General features: G+C 40.2%; 2 protein-coding genes across 2 annotated transcripts in view; both read left to right on the forward strand.

Annotated features, from left to right (window-relative positions):
• The first annotated feature begins 2,989 nt into the window (after nt 1–2,989).
• Nucleotides 2,990–5,499, forward strand: JUND (JunD proto-oncogene, AP-1 transcription factor subunit). Its single transcript, XM_063455589.1, has one exon. It carries the CDS (start codon nt 3,659–3,661, stop codon nt 4,547–4,549), a length of 891 nt encoding a protein of 296 aa, XP_063311659.1. The 5' UTR covers nt 2,990–3,658; the 3' UTR covers nt 4,550–5,499.
• Nucleotides 5,500–12,614: 7,115 nt separating this feature from the next.
• The window catches only part of LOC134611585 (uncharacterized), a 41,344-nt gene continuing 34,431 nt past the window's right edge, over nt 12,615–19,527 (forward strand). Inside the window, exon 1 of the mRNA XM_063455594.1 lies at nt 12,615–12,681. The gene's annotated coding sequence lies outside the window, so the exon portion shown is untranslated. The remainder of the gene's footprint in view (nt 12,682–19,527) is intronic.

Genomic DNA, 19,527 nt, shown 5'->3' on the forward strand with positions numbered 1-19,527 from the left:
TATTTAGATATAGATATACACATCTTTCCAAGCTATGGAGGGAGGTGGGAAGGAAGCGGATTATATCTGTCGCCATACAGATAGAATTTTTGCACAGAATTGACACACAGATTTCCGAATTGCCTAAGTCACGTGTTCACAGGGCGCAACAGAAACGTTGCTCATACAGACTCCTACCACCATGACCACTTTAAATCATTGCAGTAGTCAAGGTGGTTGGTGTAAAATTGTAAAATGCAAAAAAATTGTGATATGATAACTTTGCTATATGTATTATCAATGGGCGATAATACACAGCCCAATACACTGTGACCACCCTATCCAATTTACTGGGCCATCTTACCTCTCTCAAAGGAGAGAATCTGCTAGCTGGCAAAAAGAAAAATATCTCAATGGGAGATGTAAACTTACACAATATGAATTTTGTACACCCTTCTCTTTTCTTTAAAACCTGCGGTTTACACAGAAAACTCTTCTGGACAATAATGAGTTATTTTCTTTAGTTTGACAGGGGGTGGAATCCAAAATCTAACTGATGCTTTATTAGCATCTTTGAAGTCGTCCCACCCATTATCTTCCGCCCATAAAACAGATTTAGGTTTTATATTCTTGGCACTGACAGCTGCTCTAAATAGAGTCAGCTGAAAAAATAAGTCTTAAGAAGGGAATCACGATGGAGATTTGATGTAGGCTGTGTTTTTAAACAAAGAAAAAGGAGTTGTCTTCTAATCCTTCATAGTGAACTATACTCTGACGCTTTAATTCCTTCAAAAGGTAATGTATACATAATTGACTCCCTGTTTTTAATAATGCAGTATACAGATAATGCAAAATGTTAAGCAAGTGTCAAGAGCAGCTAGACTCTCTCACGGGAAGACTCAACAATGAGGAGCCTCAGGTTCTGTTCTGTTTTTTATGCTTTTAACTCTAGTTTGAATAAAGGTAGGGTCTTTGTAACACATATTTCCACTGTACATATATCCCTTACCCTCTCTAATGTGCTCTCCCTCGTTGGGTCCCCAATCCCCTGTGGTACTCACTGAGATTTCTTATTTTATTTTTGTATATTTAAGGGTTAAGCCCTATTATTTAGAGAGCACAGTTTAGGCGACTATTCTCCTTTTTGGAGATTTGATATCCTGATTTCCCCTCAACCTTATCAGATTCAGGGGTCACCACCTTATCATTATTTCTTTGAGTGCGCAATACTGCATGCACAGTGCAAGCAAACTTGATAGAGGCAGAACTGAAAAGAAACATACAATTGCCTGATTGACATCTCTGGTGGGCCAGCTTATAGCTGTACTGATTTTTTTTATAAATCGCTAGTCATTAGCCATTCTCATATTGGTACAGGGTAGTCTCTGTGCCATAAACTTTGCAATGATGCATAGTTGCGGTAGTGCTTAGACCGACCCTTCACATACTTGCTAATCTTCCATGCCCACCATCTGGGAAAGAAATTGACAGGGGAAGGCAGGCTGTATAGATCACGGTAAAGAGGGAAAGCCTAGTTGGCAAAGGGGCAGCCCTGACAGAAATAGATTGCCCATTAGATGAACAAGGCGGTTGCCTATGATTGAGGCTCAAGCTTGGAGGTTCAGCTCGGAGCGGGCCGTGCAGGGAGATCACAAGATCCATGCATACACACACAAAACACACTTATTGATCCAAGCAGATAAATACCCGTGCTTACACACACACACATTCATTGACCCAAGCAGACATGCTAGAGTACTACAACTCCACACACCTTGCCAGCTTTAAAAGGTTTGGAAAAGCACCAAAGTGCTTAAGGTTCGCAAGGCATCATGGGAGTTGTAGTAATACAGCAGCTGTGGACTCCGTGCTGTTTGAGCTTGGACACTGAGGCAGAGGGGGAGCTATGGCGGAGCAGTGCCTGGGCCTAGAAGCATGCTGGAGTGGCCAAAACCAGCATAGAGGTTGAGGCCAGGTAAAAGCTGTAGATTCGCTTGTTGGTGACCTACAATATGATCCTGCTGGACGACTGCAGCAAGAAGTAAGGGGAACACTGCGTAAAGCATGCAATCCCCTGTCACTTCATGCAGTGTCAGGCATCCACTGCAGGATAATGACCTCCCCATTGGCCTTACAACCTATTTCCTGCCTGCAATGGCTGCCCCAAGGCTATGGTCTCTGTGGCCTTGATAAAAAATCCCATCCAGGACATAGTGCTGTTGAAACACTCTATATATGAACCTATTGCCCAGTCTCTGCTGAATTTTGAAATCAGACTGCAGATTTCAAAATATGGGACAGGTCCCGGAGACCTATTTTCCTATATTCGCAGATACATTACCTCAAAATGCTAGACTGTCTCATCAAATTCTGTACTGTACTGTTCGCAACTTCGCACCTATCCCTTTAGTCATAAACATCAAACTGACATATTTTCGAGTAAAAAGCAAGCTGATTATATTTACTAGATTTCAGATTGTCAGGTAAGGAGCCACAGAGATGGGCAACACAGGGTATAGTAAAATAAAATAACCCTCCTCTGATATTCACTATATCCAATATGATGTTTTGTGTCAATGCTAGTACTGGAATTATAATAATTTGTATTACAGATTCCTCTATTCTGCTCTTTTCCCAGGCTCATGTTCCAGCCAGTAATGGATCCCTAGTAAACTCCCCATGTACAAAGCAGAGAGCAGCTGCTGACAGCTCGGCCAGGCTGGGCACTCCCTATCCACGTGTCTAAAAATATCTTCTGACGTTTTTCTGTTGAGGCGAACTCCGTAAGAAGAAGAAAAAAAAAAACCACGTGACCCCGCCTAGTCCTCCATTGGCCGGATCTGGCCCTCTACCGTGCAACGGGTTAAACCAATTACATCAACCCAGACTGCTTTGCGGCGCGACTGCCCACCCATATGCAAACTAGGGAATGGTCGAACGTCATCTCCCACCAATCGTAGGGCGGCCCGGTGACATCATGGGGTTAAGGTGGGGCTATATAAATGATTGGGCGGCGGCAGGGCTCAGGAAAGTTATAGTGCTTTATGGCAGGGAACCTGTGTCTGCCTTAGTACCTGAGTGACAGCGGCCAGGAGATAGAGAAAGGCTGCGCTGAGGGGAACCGGAACACAGGGAGAGATATAGAATCTTTATGGAATGCTGGTGTGTGGAACGTTCTGAGGGGAGAATGAGTCCAAGGAGGAGGTCGAACTAGGACCAGTTGCTTTTCTTCAGAACAAAGACTCCAGAAGTAGAACTCGGTAAAGCAAACTCTGACCGTGGCTACTTCCTATATAACATCTCGTTGCAGGGGGGGAGTCGATAATCACACGGTGGACCCACTTGTGACCCAGTCAGAGAACTAAAACAAAGACTCTCTGGATCTTAAAGGGAAAGAGACTTCAGAGAGAGAGAACAAAGGCATGATAACTGCACACACTGACTGCTTTGGGATCCCTTTGTCACTGACCCCCAAGCTGTAAGAGGAACCATATAAAAAGCTCACAAAGGTAAAGCACGTTGGAATTGCTAATTTCCACTAATCTACTTTTGGTTTATTTTAAGAAGATTGTGGGTTTGGGCATATGCGTCTTGGTGTATATTCAACTAAAGCAGGAAGGTGGGGGTATGTTTAATTGACCCCCCACCTAAAGATTAAAACCAAATTTGCTGTTAGGTGATGATGGACATACCCTTTTACCATGATGATGTGTTAACTGCCCATCAGGCTCCTACTACTTACTCATCACTCTTCGGCACCATGATGAAGAAAGATCTTAACCTCAATCTGAATGATCAGGTTGTGGCCAATTTAAAGCCTCACCATGGAGATGGACTAACTTCACCTGATCTTGGACTACTGAAACTGGCCTCTCCGGAACTTGAAAGGCTTATAATCCAATCTAATGGCTTGGTGACTACAACACCCACCAGTAGCCAGTTCTTGTACCCCAAGATAGCCAGTGAGGAGCAGGAATTTGCAGAGGGATTTGTTAAAGCACTGGAGGATCTCCATAAACAGAACCAACTTGGAGTTCCACCATCTGGAGTGGATTTAACTTCAGTACCTGTTGGGGGTAATCTTCAACCGCCTACAAATTCTGATGCACCCATTTATGCCAACTTGAGCAGCTACCCAAGTGGAGCAATGGGTACCACTGTTAACTACAGCACTGATACTGTACCTTATCCTCCCCCACCTTCCAGCATACCTCAGCAGCCACCTCAAGCAAGACTGCAGGCTCTTAAGGATGAGCCTCAAATTGTACCAGAGGTGTCCAGTTTTGGAGAAAGTCCCCCTATGTCTCCCATCGACATGGACACGCAAGAGAGGATCAAGGCTGAGAGGAAGAGGTTGAGGAACAGGATAGCAGCTTCTAAATGCAGGAAGCGAAAGCTGGAGAGGATATCTAGGCTTGAAGAAAAGGTGAAGAGCCTAAAAAATCAAAATACTGAGTTGGCATCGACTGCAAACCTGTTAAGGGAGCAGGTGGCCCAACTCAAGCAGAAAGTCATGAGTCATGTGAACAGTGGATGCCAGCTTCTTCCTCAACAGGTCCAGGCCTACTAATTTTATGCAGCACCTAAAACTAGACATTTCTTCATTTTACTGTCATCTCTTGAGCAACTTCAAACAGTGACTTGTGTTAGGATATCGTATATCAAAAACCAGACAAAATGTTGGATTGCCTTCTAGTTTTGGACATTATCTTGCAACCACCAATGTTGACTATAGATTCAAAGCTGCCTGTTCATTTGTAATGACCATGTTTTTTGATGAGTAAATGGAAATTATTGGGACCTCCAAAAATGTTTAGGAAAGTACTGATCCAGCACATATTCATTGATGTTGCTGCCAGGATTTTGATTTGCATATAATATGCTTTGGACCATCTGTTTTTATAGGCTGCCTACTTACGTCAGCAAACATTTACCATCCAGAGGTCTACAAATTGACTAACAGTGCCTATAGTGCCTCTAAAAGACAAATGCTGCTTTTTTGTAATACCCCACTCACTCCACCTTTCTACATTGTTTTAAGTCCATGTGTTCCTAGCACATATTTTGGGTGTTTGGCAGTTTAAACAAGATCTGACTTGCAGTCAGTGTTTATATCCCCAACATTTTCTTGACAAACTTGGTGAGATAATGCCAAGTGCAATTAGTTTGGAGATATGTGTATCTGCCTTAAATGTTTACAGTCTCTCCAAATTCTTGGAGTGGATAGTGTTTGTTTTTATTTTCTTCTCAGAAGTTTGATGTTTTGGCAAGACCATTACAAATGCAGGTTGTTTCACAATAAGAATTTAGCGAATGTGTATGCTCATTATGGTTATACACGTTATCAGACTTTCATTTGTAAGATAATGTAAATGTAATATTTTATGGAATTCTTTCTTAAACTGGTCAATTAACAATATTTATGTTATACTGGGAACAATATTATTATTTTTTTTTTAAAATACACATTCCAGTATACACAGTGCTCTTATGTATAATAAACTATTGCATAAATGAGAAGAGTGCATTCTTCTTGCGAGTTTTTTTTTCTCTTACCTATACTGTGTAAGGTGTGTGTGGTTGTTTAATTTGTGCGTGTGTGTTTATTTGGTTTTGTTTTTTTAACCCTGCCTTCATCACAATTTTACTATATATATATATATATATATATATATATATATTTTTTTATTTTTTATTTTTTTTTCACTGTTTTGTGTACAAACCGTTTACTGCCTGAAAGCATTTGATGTGCCACTTTTGAGTTGTGTTTTAAATCCTGTTCATTCACTAGATGATTGTCTTGTACACATGTGCTGTGTGTAGCTCCTTGGTGTATGCTGTCATATAAAAGTGTGAACCTGTTGTTCGAAAATGATCATCCATGGCATATAAATGTCTGCACATAGTGCTTGATTAACGATCTGTTTTTATTTGGAAAAAATTGTCAAAATATCAGTTTCTAAAAATGCACAAGTTTTATATAGTACAATCTAGTTTATTAATATTAGGGTAAATTAATTATGTTTTTGTTAAATTCTTATTTTGTTTGATTAGCTTTTTCTCAAGCTGAGTAGCCATGTCGGGTCAGACTCAACCTAACTTGTCTGTTGCTGTAGTGTCACAGAGCAACTGTAGCAGGCAGGTTAGATTGAGCAACACTTGGTCAGATAACAGTATGGCCCAACATGGCTTCTCAGACAGATAAAGAGGCATAACAAAAAAAAAATCAATATACATAAAAAAAAAAAAAAGTTTACTTTTGCAATATAGGTAGCTCAGTATACAGCAACAGGTCTTTCTTGTTTGACAGGGCTCCAAATTATGCACATGAGATTAGTGTGGAAATCCATTCTTTAAGTTTAAAATGACCTCCATGACCTATTTCGCTATTGATGTATAATGTGTAACAAAATTCTGCAGAAATCCGTGGACTTTTCCCAGTGTTTGAAGGGTTATTTCATAGGAAATCACTGTTGCCACAGTAACTAATTTATTGTGGTTTCCTAGGGCTTGATCAACAAGGAATTGGTACAAAGTATTGGGGCCTACTAAAATAGTGTGAGAATCCATTTTAGGGCTTAACTCAAGAACCAAGAATATACATTGTATGACAAAACCTATACTCTTCAATCTCTTGGAAGGAAAAAATCCCCTCAAAGACTACTCCCGGACCATAACAGAATATAATATTTAACATTTCTGCATGTGTAGGCCCTGTTGAAATGCATAATAGGTGGAAGTATGGTTTGTAACAGTGTAATGAAAAGACTGTGTCAATTTGCTTTCCTCTAGATGTGTATGAGTACAATAAGTGTTCCCAACTTAAGCAAATATTTAAACAAATACTAACCTCAAACATTCTAAAATTAAAGGAACAATATTGTGTTAGGAATACAAATGCTACAGTGGCACTGTCCCTAGCTTTATACTTTCTATTTTACATTGTATTCAATGCTTTCCTATGGGCTTTTGCATCACATGCCCAGTTTTTACTTGATCAGTGCAGCCAGAAGTGCCTCTAGGGGTTGTCAGGAAAACAGCTGCTAGAGGTGGGTTTAACTCTTAAACAAATGCACTGTTTTACTTTGCAGTGTTAAAAGGTCATGGGCAATGCATCCAGACCAATTCATTGAGTTGAAGTGGTCTGGGCGACTTTAGTTCTCTTTTAATGAGGTGGGTACTTTTAATGTATCCATCAGTGCATTCCAATCAGGAGCATCTCATGCTGAGCCTATATGGGGACTGATATTACTCCATAATCCCCTATCCAGCAGCCTATTATGAAATAAGGATTAAATCGCCAAAAAGCACTTTGAACCATTACACAAAATTGATTTGACCTGCCATTTAAATTGATAATTCCATTTATACACAGCCTGGTTCAGCTCGCACAGTAAGAAGTTCCTGGCAAACCACAACTTTGTGTTCCGGGCTTCACGATTGGCAGTCCTAGTAGGCTGTCTTATAGTGCCAGCTGCTGCTGTAGCCCAGTTTCATTTGTGATAGTGTACTTATTGTGCTTTATGCACTTTGCAGTGATTCAAAGTGATTTTCATACTTGGACAGACCCTCTAGTGGAAACTGGGTATAATGTAATTCTAATGTTTAGTAGTCACCTGCTGTAGTGATTATGGTACCAAGAGTGCCCTGGTGCTGTCCCATTAGCCCCTAAGTGAGGCTTCTAGTGATGATGCTCCCAGTGTACCACTATCTGCATGAATGCGCTCAGAATAGCCGACTGTCTGATGAAAATTGGGCACCCCCACAAAGAAATACCTCCATTTATGGCAACTCCTAAGTTTTGTGAGACTAATGATTTCAACCTGTATGTCAGCATACCACCGCCAAAAAAAAAAAAACTGCCACCCTACTGAAATTACAGAGATGGAAAGTTTTGGGCCCTCTTCTAGTAATGGGTGTAGTTAAAAAAACAAACAAACAAGAAATTCAACCTTTTGAGTCTACTTTCACAAGCACCCCATTCTTCAACCCATCTTTTTATAGGGACTATGAAGAGGGGTAGAGCAAATGCTCTATTTCCTTTATTTCAATGATAACTCCAAGTGCTCCCTAGAAATGACAAACACTTGATACGTTTTCTGAAAATTACACAGAATAGAACATGTGCATAGATGAATAATTGATGAAAGATTGCTTTTAGGCAGTATTCAATTTTATAAATTGAGCAAAAGTGCTACAGCTTATACCAGGGCATTTCACATTTATCAAGGGAAAAATAGTCATCCTTACTCACCAGGATGCCCTGATACTGTGTGTACAAATGGCAAGACTGTGTTGGATCTCCTCCTTCCCTTGATGAACCATCTATGGGTTGACAACTATTACAGCAGTATTGATTTGTTTAAACATTTATTTTGTTTTGAAACCCTAGCCTGTGGTACAGGATGCAAAAAATATTTAAGATTTCCCTTAGAACCTGACAAACGTCAAACACCATAGAGGCATAATGCTGCTTTATGCCAGGATGAAGTGGTGGCACTTCGGTACATGGTAAAAAATGTATAGATGTTACATGATGCCCATAATGCACAATTAAAGTACAATGCCAGTGTGTTTCAAGGGAAGAGATGAAAAAAAATACATAAAACAAAGTACATTGGTACACAATATACAGAAAATACTTAGGGGGAGGGGGGATAGCTTTACTTGATTAGTGCATACAACTATATCTGTTTCACTGTAAGATTAAAACCTGGTACAAAAAAGTGCCACTTACCAAACCCAGATTGCAATCTGCAATGTGTATGTTCAGTACAAATGAAGCAGGCACAGGTGAACCATACACTTTTCTGGAACATTTATTTATTTGCTTATTCTGGATTCCTAACTTCGGCTTGCCCCGATTACTCTTTGTGGACTGCCTGCACAGACTTATTGAGTTGTTATACTAACTCCTATGACTTCTGAATCCCCTGACCTTGGCTTGTCCCTGTTTATGTTAAACCCAGCCACTCTAATATAAAGTGGCTACATCAAATAACTTAAAGGATCACTATAGTTTCAGGAAAACAAACTTGTTTTCCTGACACTATATTATCCTTGGGGGACCCCCACCCTCAGGGTCCCCCTTCAGCCACTTACCTTAATCCAGTGCCGGGCTCCCTCGGAGCTGGTGACCTCTCCTCCCCCGTCGACGTCAGCTCTCCGAGTGGAGCGGAATGCGCATGTACAGCTCATTGCTTTCCTATGGACGTTCTGCACTGGATGCAAATTTTGCATCCAGCCTCGCAGAAGCACTTCTAGCGGCTGTCAGGAAGACAGCCACTAAAGGTTGGATTAACCCTGCTATGTAAACATAGCAGTTTCTCTGAAACTGCTATGTTTACATGTGAAGGGTTAAAACCTGAGAGACATTGAGATGAAGTGGTCTGGGTGACTATAGTGTCCCTTTAAACTACCACATAGTGCCCTGGATTGTCTTCTTTGGAAATGATATGGTATTATGGTGGGAATTTTCTTTCACAAGCTATCATACTGGTGACATAGGCCCACAAAATCAACTTGTCAAATTTCCATGTATGAAAACCGAAATGGGCAGGCCTCTTATTCGATCCTGTAACTTCCGAAAACCTTGTAAAACCAATACATTGGGGGTCGTAGGAACTCACCAAAAACAAATATGTGTTTTATAGCAGTAAAACATATAAGGGTAATGATCTATACAGTGAAAAAGAGGTTATAACTCAAATTTGGCCGATATTTGTGGCTTAAAAAAAGACTGGACATACCCTATTTAAAATATGCGTAATGTCTACTTTTGTAAATGGTATGCTATCATGGGAATAAACTTAATTTCTTGGCTGCCATACTATCTCAAAGATGATATAGGCTTAGCAAACCCACCTGTCAATTTCCATGACTGAAAACTTAAATAGGCATGCCCCACTACAACCCCTGTAACATCCTAAAACACTATAAAACCTGTATGTGGGGGTTATTGTTGTACTTGTGAGAAAGAAATATGGTTATTTTCTTGCAGTAAAACATGTAAGGACGATGATATAAACAATGAAAGTGCAGTGTTTTGAGTAAACAGCTCAAAAGATAACATATGAACACTAAATTGAACCAGAATTTCTGACTGCAAAAAAGCCTGGACTTACTCCATTTTGGAATACCCTGGGTTGTCTACTTATGCAAATGGTAGGCCATCATAGGGTAATTTTCATTCGTGGGCTGCCATACTTTCTCAAAGGCGACATAGGCCTAGCAAACCAATCAAACAATTTCCATGAATGAAGACTGAAATGGACAGGGCCCAATATACCCCGTTTTGTCCTGAAACCCCATAACACACAATGGGGGTATTGTTGTTATTGTGAGACACTGTTGAACAGAAATATAGGGGTTTTATTTCAGTAAAACGGTTAATGATGGTGATGATGCTCAGGATTTAAACAGGGAAAGTTAACACACTTTAGAAATCCTCTGCTCTGTAAATTGAACTTTAACCCCTTAATGACCGAGGACGGTTCAGGACCATCATCGGCATTTTAGTGTTGCCAACCGCTGACGGTCCTGAACCGTCACAACTGTAATATGTACTTACCCGATCGCCTCTGAAACTGCTATGTTTACAGCTGCAGGGTTAACACTAGATGGACCTGGCACCCAGACCACATCATTGAGCTGAAGTGGTCTGGGTGCCTATAGTGGTCCTTTAAATGAATGACAGTTTTTTTGCAAAAACCTCTTCCCAGAATCAAGAAATAAATTGTGACCCTCTACAATTTTATCAGGTACTCTGCGAAGTCTGAAGACCTCTTTAGCAAATATGTTGGCAAGTTCCAAGGACATAGGCAATTTGATTAGAGGCGCAAAATTAGCCATCTTAGAGAATCTGTCTACAAAAGGTCAGTGTGACTGTCTTTTTTATTAAACATAGGAAAATCTATTATAAAATTCACAGTCACCTGGGAAGTTAAGCAGCGCCGTGGGAGCCTCGGCACTGGCAAAAGTTAAGTAAATTTCCTATTTGCATTCCAAACGCAACAGTGTTCCTTTAAGGCTGCAGTTTAAAGGTTATAGGAACCCTAATTATAATTTAATAAGAAAACTCGTGTAATAATATAAAAATACATACCATAAACCAGTCAACTTTGTGTGTTACTATTTTGCCAGAAACGTTTAATGCATCATTTTTCTACATGCTTCTATCAATATATGTTTCCATATATTCTGTGCTCAAAATACATAGCATAAACATGTTCTGATATAGGATGTCATGTTTTTTTTTACTGCCCCTTTCCATTAGAGATTGACAGTTTAATATCTACGTGAAAAATGCTTGCGACAAAATCTAATGCTATTCAAACTGACATTGGATTGTTAAATTTGGTAACTATAACATTTCATAGATTTTACTGTGCATCATTCTAAACAAATTGAAACATGCACCAGGCATATCTGTCCTCTGTGGATAAAGCAGGACTAGACTGTTTAACTTCACTGATTGCGTACAAATATCCGTAAACAAAATTAAGAAGTCTTTACTTTTTCTTGTAATTGGAAATTAAACCATTTGAAGGATAGGAAAAGTTGACTCCTATAGCGATGACTCAAGGATTCTAAATAATTTTTAAAAAGTCACCACATTGACAAGCTGTGAGGAATGGTTGTCCTTTTTTTTTTTTTTTTTAAAGTTGCCCTGAATTTATTTTTATTATTTTTCTACCATTTAGTACAGTTGACGTTCATTTTAAGTTTCTATTCACTAAATAACAATTCCCAAATTAAATTTGAATGGCGAAACTGAGGCAAAAATAGTTGGTCTGGAACAATTCCTCAACTCGTTTGTTTTTGTCTCTCTTTTTTTGTTTTTGTTTCAGTTTTGCCATGAAAATGTAGAATTTTTGCGAATAACCCTGAAGGAATTTGTATAAACTTGGTTGTGCGGAGACTATAAGATGCCTCATTCCATGGTTGGTTTTACTTGTCTACACTGAATATGGGTGAACTTTACATTTTTTAATAGGGGAGACATCCTGGTCTCAAATCGCAAGTGGTTTTGGAACTCATCAGTTTTAAACTTCCATCAATTATCTGCCACCTAAAGAAAGTGTGGAAGTCCTGTTAAATGTACCATGTTTACACGGACTGATATCTAAACATTTATTCTAGTTTAAAGACACATTAAATGTGAGTATTATTGCGTTTATACACTCAGACAACAGACAACAACATGGAATTCCTATAAAAGAGGAACAGGATAAAAAAGCGACAGATGGATTTGCGCACAAAATAGGGACTGCCCCTCATAAATAGGGACACTTGGGAGGTATACTGCACAGGAAAAAAAAAGCATGGATATACCCTGTCCTAATTAATATAGGAAGAGGAGTAGTTGATTCCCACCTGATTGTGCTGGTGCAGATGAGGTGACTAGGGAAGGCCTTGCATAGAACTGAGCACATTCAACCACCTTCTGAAAAGCACACAACAGGGCTCTCTTTTAAGCAGTTCCTTACTGGAGTATCTATTAAAAAAACATCCCCTTTAAAATACATGATTAGGATTATGGGAATTTCTAGGCTGTCAGGTGATACTTCATGTGATGTCATTACAATTGTGATGAAAACCCAGTGGTTTGTATTTTTCCTTATGAGGCTACCAGTCACAAGTTATTCTTGTTCATGATGGGATCTGCTTTCAGTGGGTGAATTCTCTCTTCAAGTAATAAAGGTAAGTTAAGAATAAGTGTACACAAATATGGAATCTTCACAATAGGGTTTATGAGATACTGATATTTCAGAAAGATTCAGATACTGACTGAGAAAATGTGAGTGGTTAATGGACAGAAACAGTTTTTGCAAGAGCATTTACAACTGAGGAGCACTGCTTAAAATATTTAAGGGAACACACTCATTAATGTAAATTTTAAAAATAACTTTATTTTATTTAATCTTCTCTGTTTTATAAGTGATATAGTTGCATTAAGGTCTGTTTTTTCTTGTATAAATGCTATATTGATGGTTTCCTCTGCTGGTATCCAGCAGTCCTAGCCTTTTCAATTTTATTTATTTGATTATTTACCATGGTCTTTTATGTTGGGAAAATAACAGAATACCATTTATATTAAATAAAATAATTTAGCTAGCCCAAAATAAATGCATACAAATAGGCAAACACTCTACTTATAGTTATATGTAGTTTAAAAAAAACAACACACAAGGGGCGAAGCTTGACCGCCATGCAGGCAAGTCGCAGCTACCCGGAGCTCCTATTAAGAGGCCGACAAATGCACCCAATTTGCGGCAATCCAGCCAAGTTAAACGGGTACTTCAACTACCCACCCCACGGAGCACCCAGTGGGAACAGGGCGAAGGTACTATGCACTCTCCGGGCACACTTACAGAGGCAGGTCCGACTTGGGGCCTAGCAGTTGATGCGGGGCAGGAGATGCGGCCGGTCTCCCAGCCCCGAAGTCCTGCAGGACACCGCTGATCCTTCCCCCCCCCTCTGGACCGGCGGGGGTCATCCTGGTCCACCACGGCATCCACACAGCCCAGCATCTGCACACACGGGCCCTACCAGACAGGCAAGGCCGGGAGGCTCCAGAGACAATCCGCTCACCGAAGATGACGGCGGCCACACGCAAAGCAGATCCCATATACCACGGAGAGAAGCTGATAACATGCCTGGATCGGCTCTATACAGCACCTGAATGGCAGGAGCTGGAGAGCACCACTACAACAGCAGACCCCAGGGGAGCAAAAGCAGAAGGGAGAACCCCCTTCTCTCTCATGGAAGGGAGAACTCCCCAAGTGTTGAGGCAAGCACCGCTCACGACACCGGGTCCAAAAAGCCAACACACAGAACCAACTGCCACACACCAACCCCAATTCCCTCCCCCCCCTATCCCATCTGTGTAGATGTCTCAAGAAGCCTGTTCCTTAATCTTGTCTCCAAGCTAATGCATAATAAGCAAAATCAAACCTGCCACTTGTTTTAACACTAGCATGTTCCACAATCTATCTTACACCTATACTCACCATGTCTGATACAGCATAACTCAATATTTCCCTCTCACTATAAAGCCTAGGCATGATAGAATTCAACTGGACTCTAAACTATGTTATAAAAAAAAAAATGTGCAGCATACTCAAATGCCATACGCATGTTAAGCTTTGTCTAATTGCTTGCTTGTCACTGCTGTTGGGGCATTGACAGGAGGTCTGTAAATCAAATGCACACAAAAATAAAGAATAATAAAAAAAAAACAACAACTCAGAATATTAAAATAATGGATCTGTACACACAACATATACATATATAATAGCATACAATAGTTATACCAAATATTTGTTTTATCTGGGGAATTGCCGAATGCCCAAACAGAATAATGCATATTCCGTGTGCCCTGAGCACTCTTTCCTTCCCCTGGCAGAATGCAAATTTGGAGTTTGAGCTTCATAGTGTAGGAGTAGAGTGGGAGGCAACATGTTAAAGTCCCTATACAAAAGGACTAAAATAGGCAACTTTGTTGTCAGTTTATCACACAGCGGTATTCAATAGCCAATCATTACACAAATTAATGATTAGAAGTAAAAGGAAAATTATACATTAACAGATGTATACTGTACATCATCGCCACTTATTGCTTTTCCCCTATAACTTTCGGCCTTTGTTACAACACTCCTCAACAGGAAGGTGTCACCACCAACAGAGGTCCATTGCATACCACCCACCTGTCCATATTAATGGAGGGACAGTCCCTATTTTGGACACACGTTTATGTCCCTCTTTTCTCTCCTAATGTCCCTCTTTTCTAGGAGCTCCATATTGTTAATTTGTCAGAGTTCCACCGTAATAGTACTCACAATAATGTGTGTTTAAACTACAATAAGTGTTTAGAAATCAGTCTGCATAAATAAGACACATTGTTCTTGTAATAAAGTACGTTAGTTGCATAACCTGTTTAGGAATTCACTTAAAATTTCCCAGAACAGCCCATCCCCTGGCCACAACCCTACATTTGAGTAGGCAGAGTGTCCCTCTTTGCCAATTTGAAATGTTGGGAGATGCCATTGTCTGCATTGTGACTTTCAAAAAAACATAATTTACTGGGCTATTTTTGGTTGCCTCAGACACAAGGAAGTCCAAGAATAAGCTTTCTGAGTCAACCCCAGGTAGCTGATAGATGGGTTGTAACCGCCTTCTGCACAGTTGGAGGCAGTCTCCGTAGTCTCCCACAGGATCAGTGTACTGGGCTATTTCTGGAGTCTCGCTAGTGAAGGAGTCCAGATTCTCAGACTTATTCTCAGACTCTCAGATTTATTCACTCTAGAAGCAAGTCACAGAGATCTCATGCCTTAACAGACAACTATATATTGTGTACAATAGTCCAATGGGTTATTTAGTTTTAGTGGTCATAAAGGTAAGATATATATTATTGAACAGATGAGGAAAAAACCCTATAAGGGATCACGTCACACTAGACTACCATGTGTGTAAAGCACTTTTTTGAGGTAAAAACTAATTTTAATTTATTAGACTAAAACAAAAGGCAACACAAAAAAACAAAACAAAAAAAAAAACACTGTGGTTTCAGTTTGGCTTTTAGACTTGCTACACTAATATAGTAGATTATAAATCACTCCTTCAACTAAATTCAAAAGATATAACAAAGTTTCTAAGTGACAATTTGTTTCAGATTAGATGTGTATGTTGGAAACATAGTGTCATTCAGAGTATATAAGCTTTCAATGAGGATAGAGGTTACACATATATGTGTGCAGGGGAGGTTGAATAAGTTGGGTGAAGTATTTTTTTCTACAGTGAGCGCACATAATTCAGGATCAGCCTGTATAGAAAAAGTTGGGGAGATCTCCTGAAGTAGTCAGCTGCAAGTAAATTCTACCCAGATTGTACGCTTACATTGCTGCTTAGAGACTGAGGAGAAGCTTATCAGCTGATAAAAAGATTAAGGTGTCTCACCTATTAAGGAAATCCCATTACGGAAGTTTAAACTATTTAAATACACAGTTAACACCATTAGTGAATGAATGTTATTATGAAAATAGCTAACCCAGGGAAGATTTCCCTTATTCAGCTGTCCTCTGTCACACCAGTTACAATATTCAATTTAGAAAGTTGCAGTTTATCAAAGGGATAGCTTGATCACCATCAGTACCCTCAGCTGTCAGTTTCACAAGCTATCCTGCACTTTAAGTATTGGCCACCCCCATACTACTTTGAGGCAGTCCACATTAACTAAAAATACAAATAGCTGAAGTGTCACGTAAACCAAAAACCACAGGGTTGCGTGATGTTAAAATAAATCACCCATGTTGGGAAGCTGTCAAACTCCAATCGGCTGCTGAGACGTCACTCGGCCAATAGAGTGGCGTGATGTCAAGGTGGGCTAATGTGGCAGAGTGCCAAAATTACTAGGCCTACCTCCTCCAATCCACTCCTCCTAAGTAGATCCGGTTAATGTTACTAGTAGCAGGAGGGGTAGGATAGATTACAGCTGCAATCCCAAAGATATCTCTCCCCTCCATTATAAATAGAAATTAGATAAGCCAGTCTAGCCGGGTCAAACAATAGCTCAATTATAAACGTAACTGAGTTTAGATGTACCCTGTTCAATATACCTCCTGAATCACAGTAGTAATGATATACAATTATTTTAGAGACTTCACTACAGTAAATCATTGCTTCCACACTGTCATTCTCTGAAGTTCTGCCTGTGCATAACACTCAGAATGGCAGGCGGATGTGTATCAGGGACTTTAACTTGTGGCTTGGTGAATGGTGTCGGGAGCAAGGATTTGGCTTTATTTCTCATGGTAGTTCTGTTTGGAATGGAAATAAACTGTACAAAAAAGATGGTTTGCATCTTTCTCAAAAGGGAACAAATGTTCTCAGTGAGCAGCTTAGAGGTTTTGCTAGGATGTATTTAAACTAGGAGGTGGTGGCAAAAGGGTGATAAAACATCAATCCAATTGCTCCCCAAAACAAGAACAGAAGATGTCTGTAGCAAGTGTGTTAAAAAATGAAAAGCTTAGAGTAATGCCTACAAATGCTCACAGTTTAGGGAATTTCTGGCAATAATGGCAACTGGTAATGTAGATTTAGTCGCTGTTACTGAGACATGGTATAATGAGAAAAATGACTGGAACATAGCAATAGCAGGGTACTCTATATATAGAAAAGACAGGGAAGGCAAGAAAGGGGAGGGATGGCCCTGTATGTGAAGGATAGCATAAAATCTAGCCTAATAAAAGTTAGTGAGACGAACATAGAGTCCGTTTGGGTTACCTTAGAATTTGGTAATCGCACGGTAACTCGTGTAGGTGTGATTTATAGGCCCCCAGGACAAATAGAAGAGTTAGATAATCTACTAGGTGAGGAAATTGCTAAAATGGCAATGAGGTGGAAGGTATCATGGGTGACTTTAATCTACCTGATGTGAATTGGAATACCAAAATAGATCCTTCTGCCAGGAGCACATATATTCTAAATCCCCTACTGAGATTGTCTCTAAAACAAGTCGTTGAGGAGCCAACTCAAAAAGAGGCCATACTAGATTTAGTGTTAACAAATGGAGATTTGGTATCAGATATCAGGTAAAAGTTTAGGATCCAGTGATCATCAGTCAGTGTGGTTTAATATAAGAACAGTGACTGAGTCACACCACACAAAAACAAAAGTTTTAGACTTTAGAAAAACATTTTTTTCTAAAATTAGAATATGTGTAAAGGAGTCATTATCAGACTGGAGCAGTTTAAATGGAGTTCAAGAGAAATGGGATTATTTAAAAATTGCACTGCTGAAGGCAACAGAAAATTGCATTAGGCTTGTCAGTAAAATAAAAAAAAAATTAAGAAACCACTGTGGTACTCCGCAGATGTGGCCAAAATAGTAAAACACAAAAAGTTAGCATTTAGTAATTATAAAAAACCCCAACGTAAGGAAGATAGACAGATCTGTAAGATTAGGCAGAACTAAGCAAGTTATAAGAGCTTCCAAATCAGAGGGTAGTGGATGCATGGAATAGCCTTCCAGCTGAAGTGTTAGGGTTAACACAGTGAAGGAGTTTAAGCATGCATCGGATAGATAATGCCAGGGACTTATGAAACTATTTAGAAAATTGGGCAGACTAGACGGGCCAAATGGTTCTTATCTGCCACCACATTCTATGTTTCTATTATGTTGATCAATTAATGAAATAGGGGAAGACCACCTAAACAGTTAGACACCATAACCAAGGGCTCGACAAATCCCAGGTCGCCATTGTGACTAGAAATTTTGCCATGGCGCCTGGGATTTGTCAGTCTTTTACCTGAAGCGGCTCAGAGTGTAGTATCCAGCTGTCCTGGGCTGTATGGAGGCGGCCGGCTCATGGAGCATTGTAGCCAGCCGCCCTAGGCTGTAAGGAGGTGGCCGGCTCAGGGAGTGATGTAGCCGGCCGGCCACCTGCCCTGGGAAGCATGGAGATGGTCAGCAGAGGCATCAAGCGAGGGAACCATGATCTCCCTCCTGCTAGTCTCTGCTCCCTCGCGCTGTTTAATGATGTCGGGAGCCAGAATATTGCGTAATTCCAGCCCCAGCATCACTACAGGGAGCAGAGAGGAGCTGCAGGTAGATTACTGCTCCCTCGCACGCAGAATGAGTGAGCCTCCCCACTGTACCCCAGGGAAAGATCCACTCAGCTCTCCCAAAGGTAGGGAGGCTTGGTGGATTAAAATAAAAAAATTAAATTTGTGAGTGTGTAAGAAAATGTGTGCGTGTGTGTATGTCTCTGTCAGTGTGTGTATGCCTTTGTCTGTGTGTGTGTATGTCTCTGTATGTGTATGTCTCTGTGTGCGTGTGTCCCTGTCAGTGTGTGTCTGTTTAGCTACCTGCCCCCCTCCGATCACATGATTGGTGTTTTTACTCACCTTTTTTTCCCACACCGTGCTGGTTTCGCCGTGGCTTGTCCCGCCTCCATAGCGGATATCATCAATCTTTATGATCTCAGCTAAGCCAATATTTTCCCATAGGAAAGCATTGTGAGGATATTGCGCATGTTCTCTATAGGTAACATTTAGCACCTCCATGCAGAGCACTGATACAGGACTCTCTAGTGGCAGTCTGAGTGAAAATGCAGCATTTACATTGAAAAGGCTACAGGGACAGGCTAGACCCCAGAACAACTACAGTAATCTGTAGTGGTTCTAGTGACTATAGTTTCCCTTAAAAAAACAAACTGGCTCCTAACTTTTTTAGTTGGCTCATAGATTCTAAGCAAATGACATACAGACAGACATTCATACTGACATACACACATTCATACTGACATGCAGACATACATACACTGACATTCATACACAGATAATGACATGCATACAGATAGACATACATGCATACAGACATACATACAGACATACATTCATACAGACACAGACATACATTCATACATACATTCATACAAACAGACATACACACATTCATAATGACATACAGACATACATTCATACATACATTCATACAAACAGACATACACACATTCATAATGACATGTAGACATACATACACTGACAT

The sequence above is a fragment of the Pelobates fuscus genome, chromosome 5 (assembly GCF_036172605.1).
Source record: "Pelobates fuscus isolate aPelFus1 chromosome 5, aPelFus1.pri, whole genome shotgun sequence".
Taxonomy (NCBI): domain Eukaryota; kingdom Metazoa; phylum Chordata; class Amphibia; order Anura; family Pelobatidae; genus Pelobates; species Pelobates fuscus.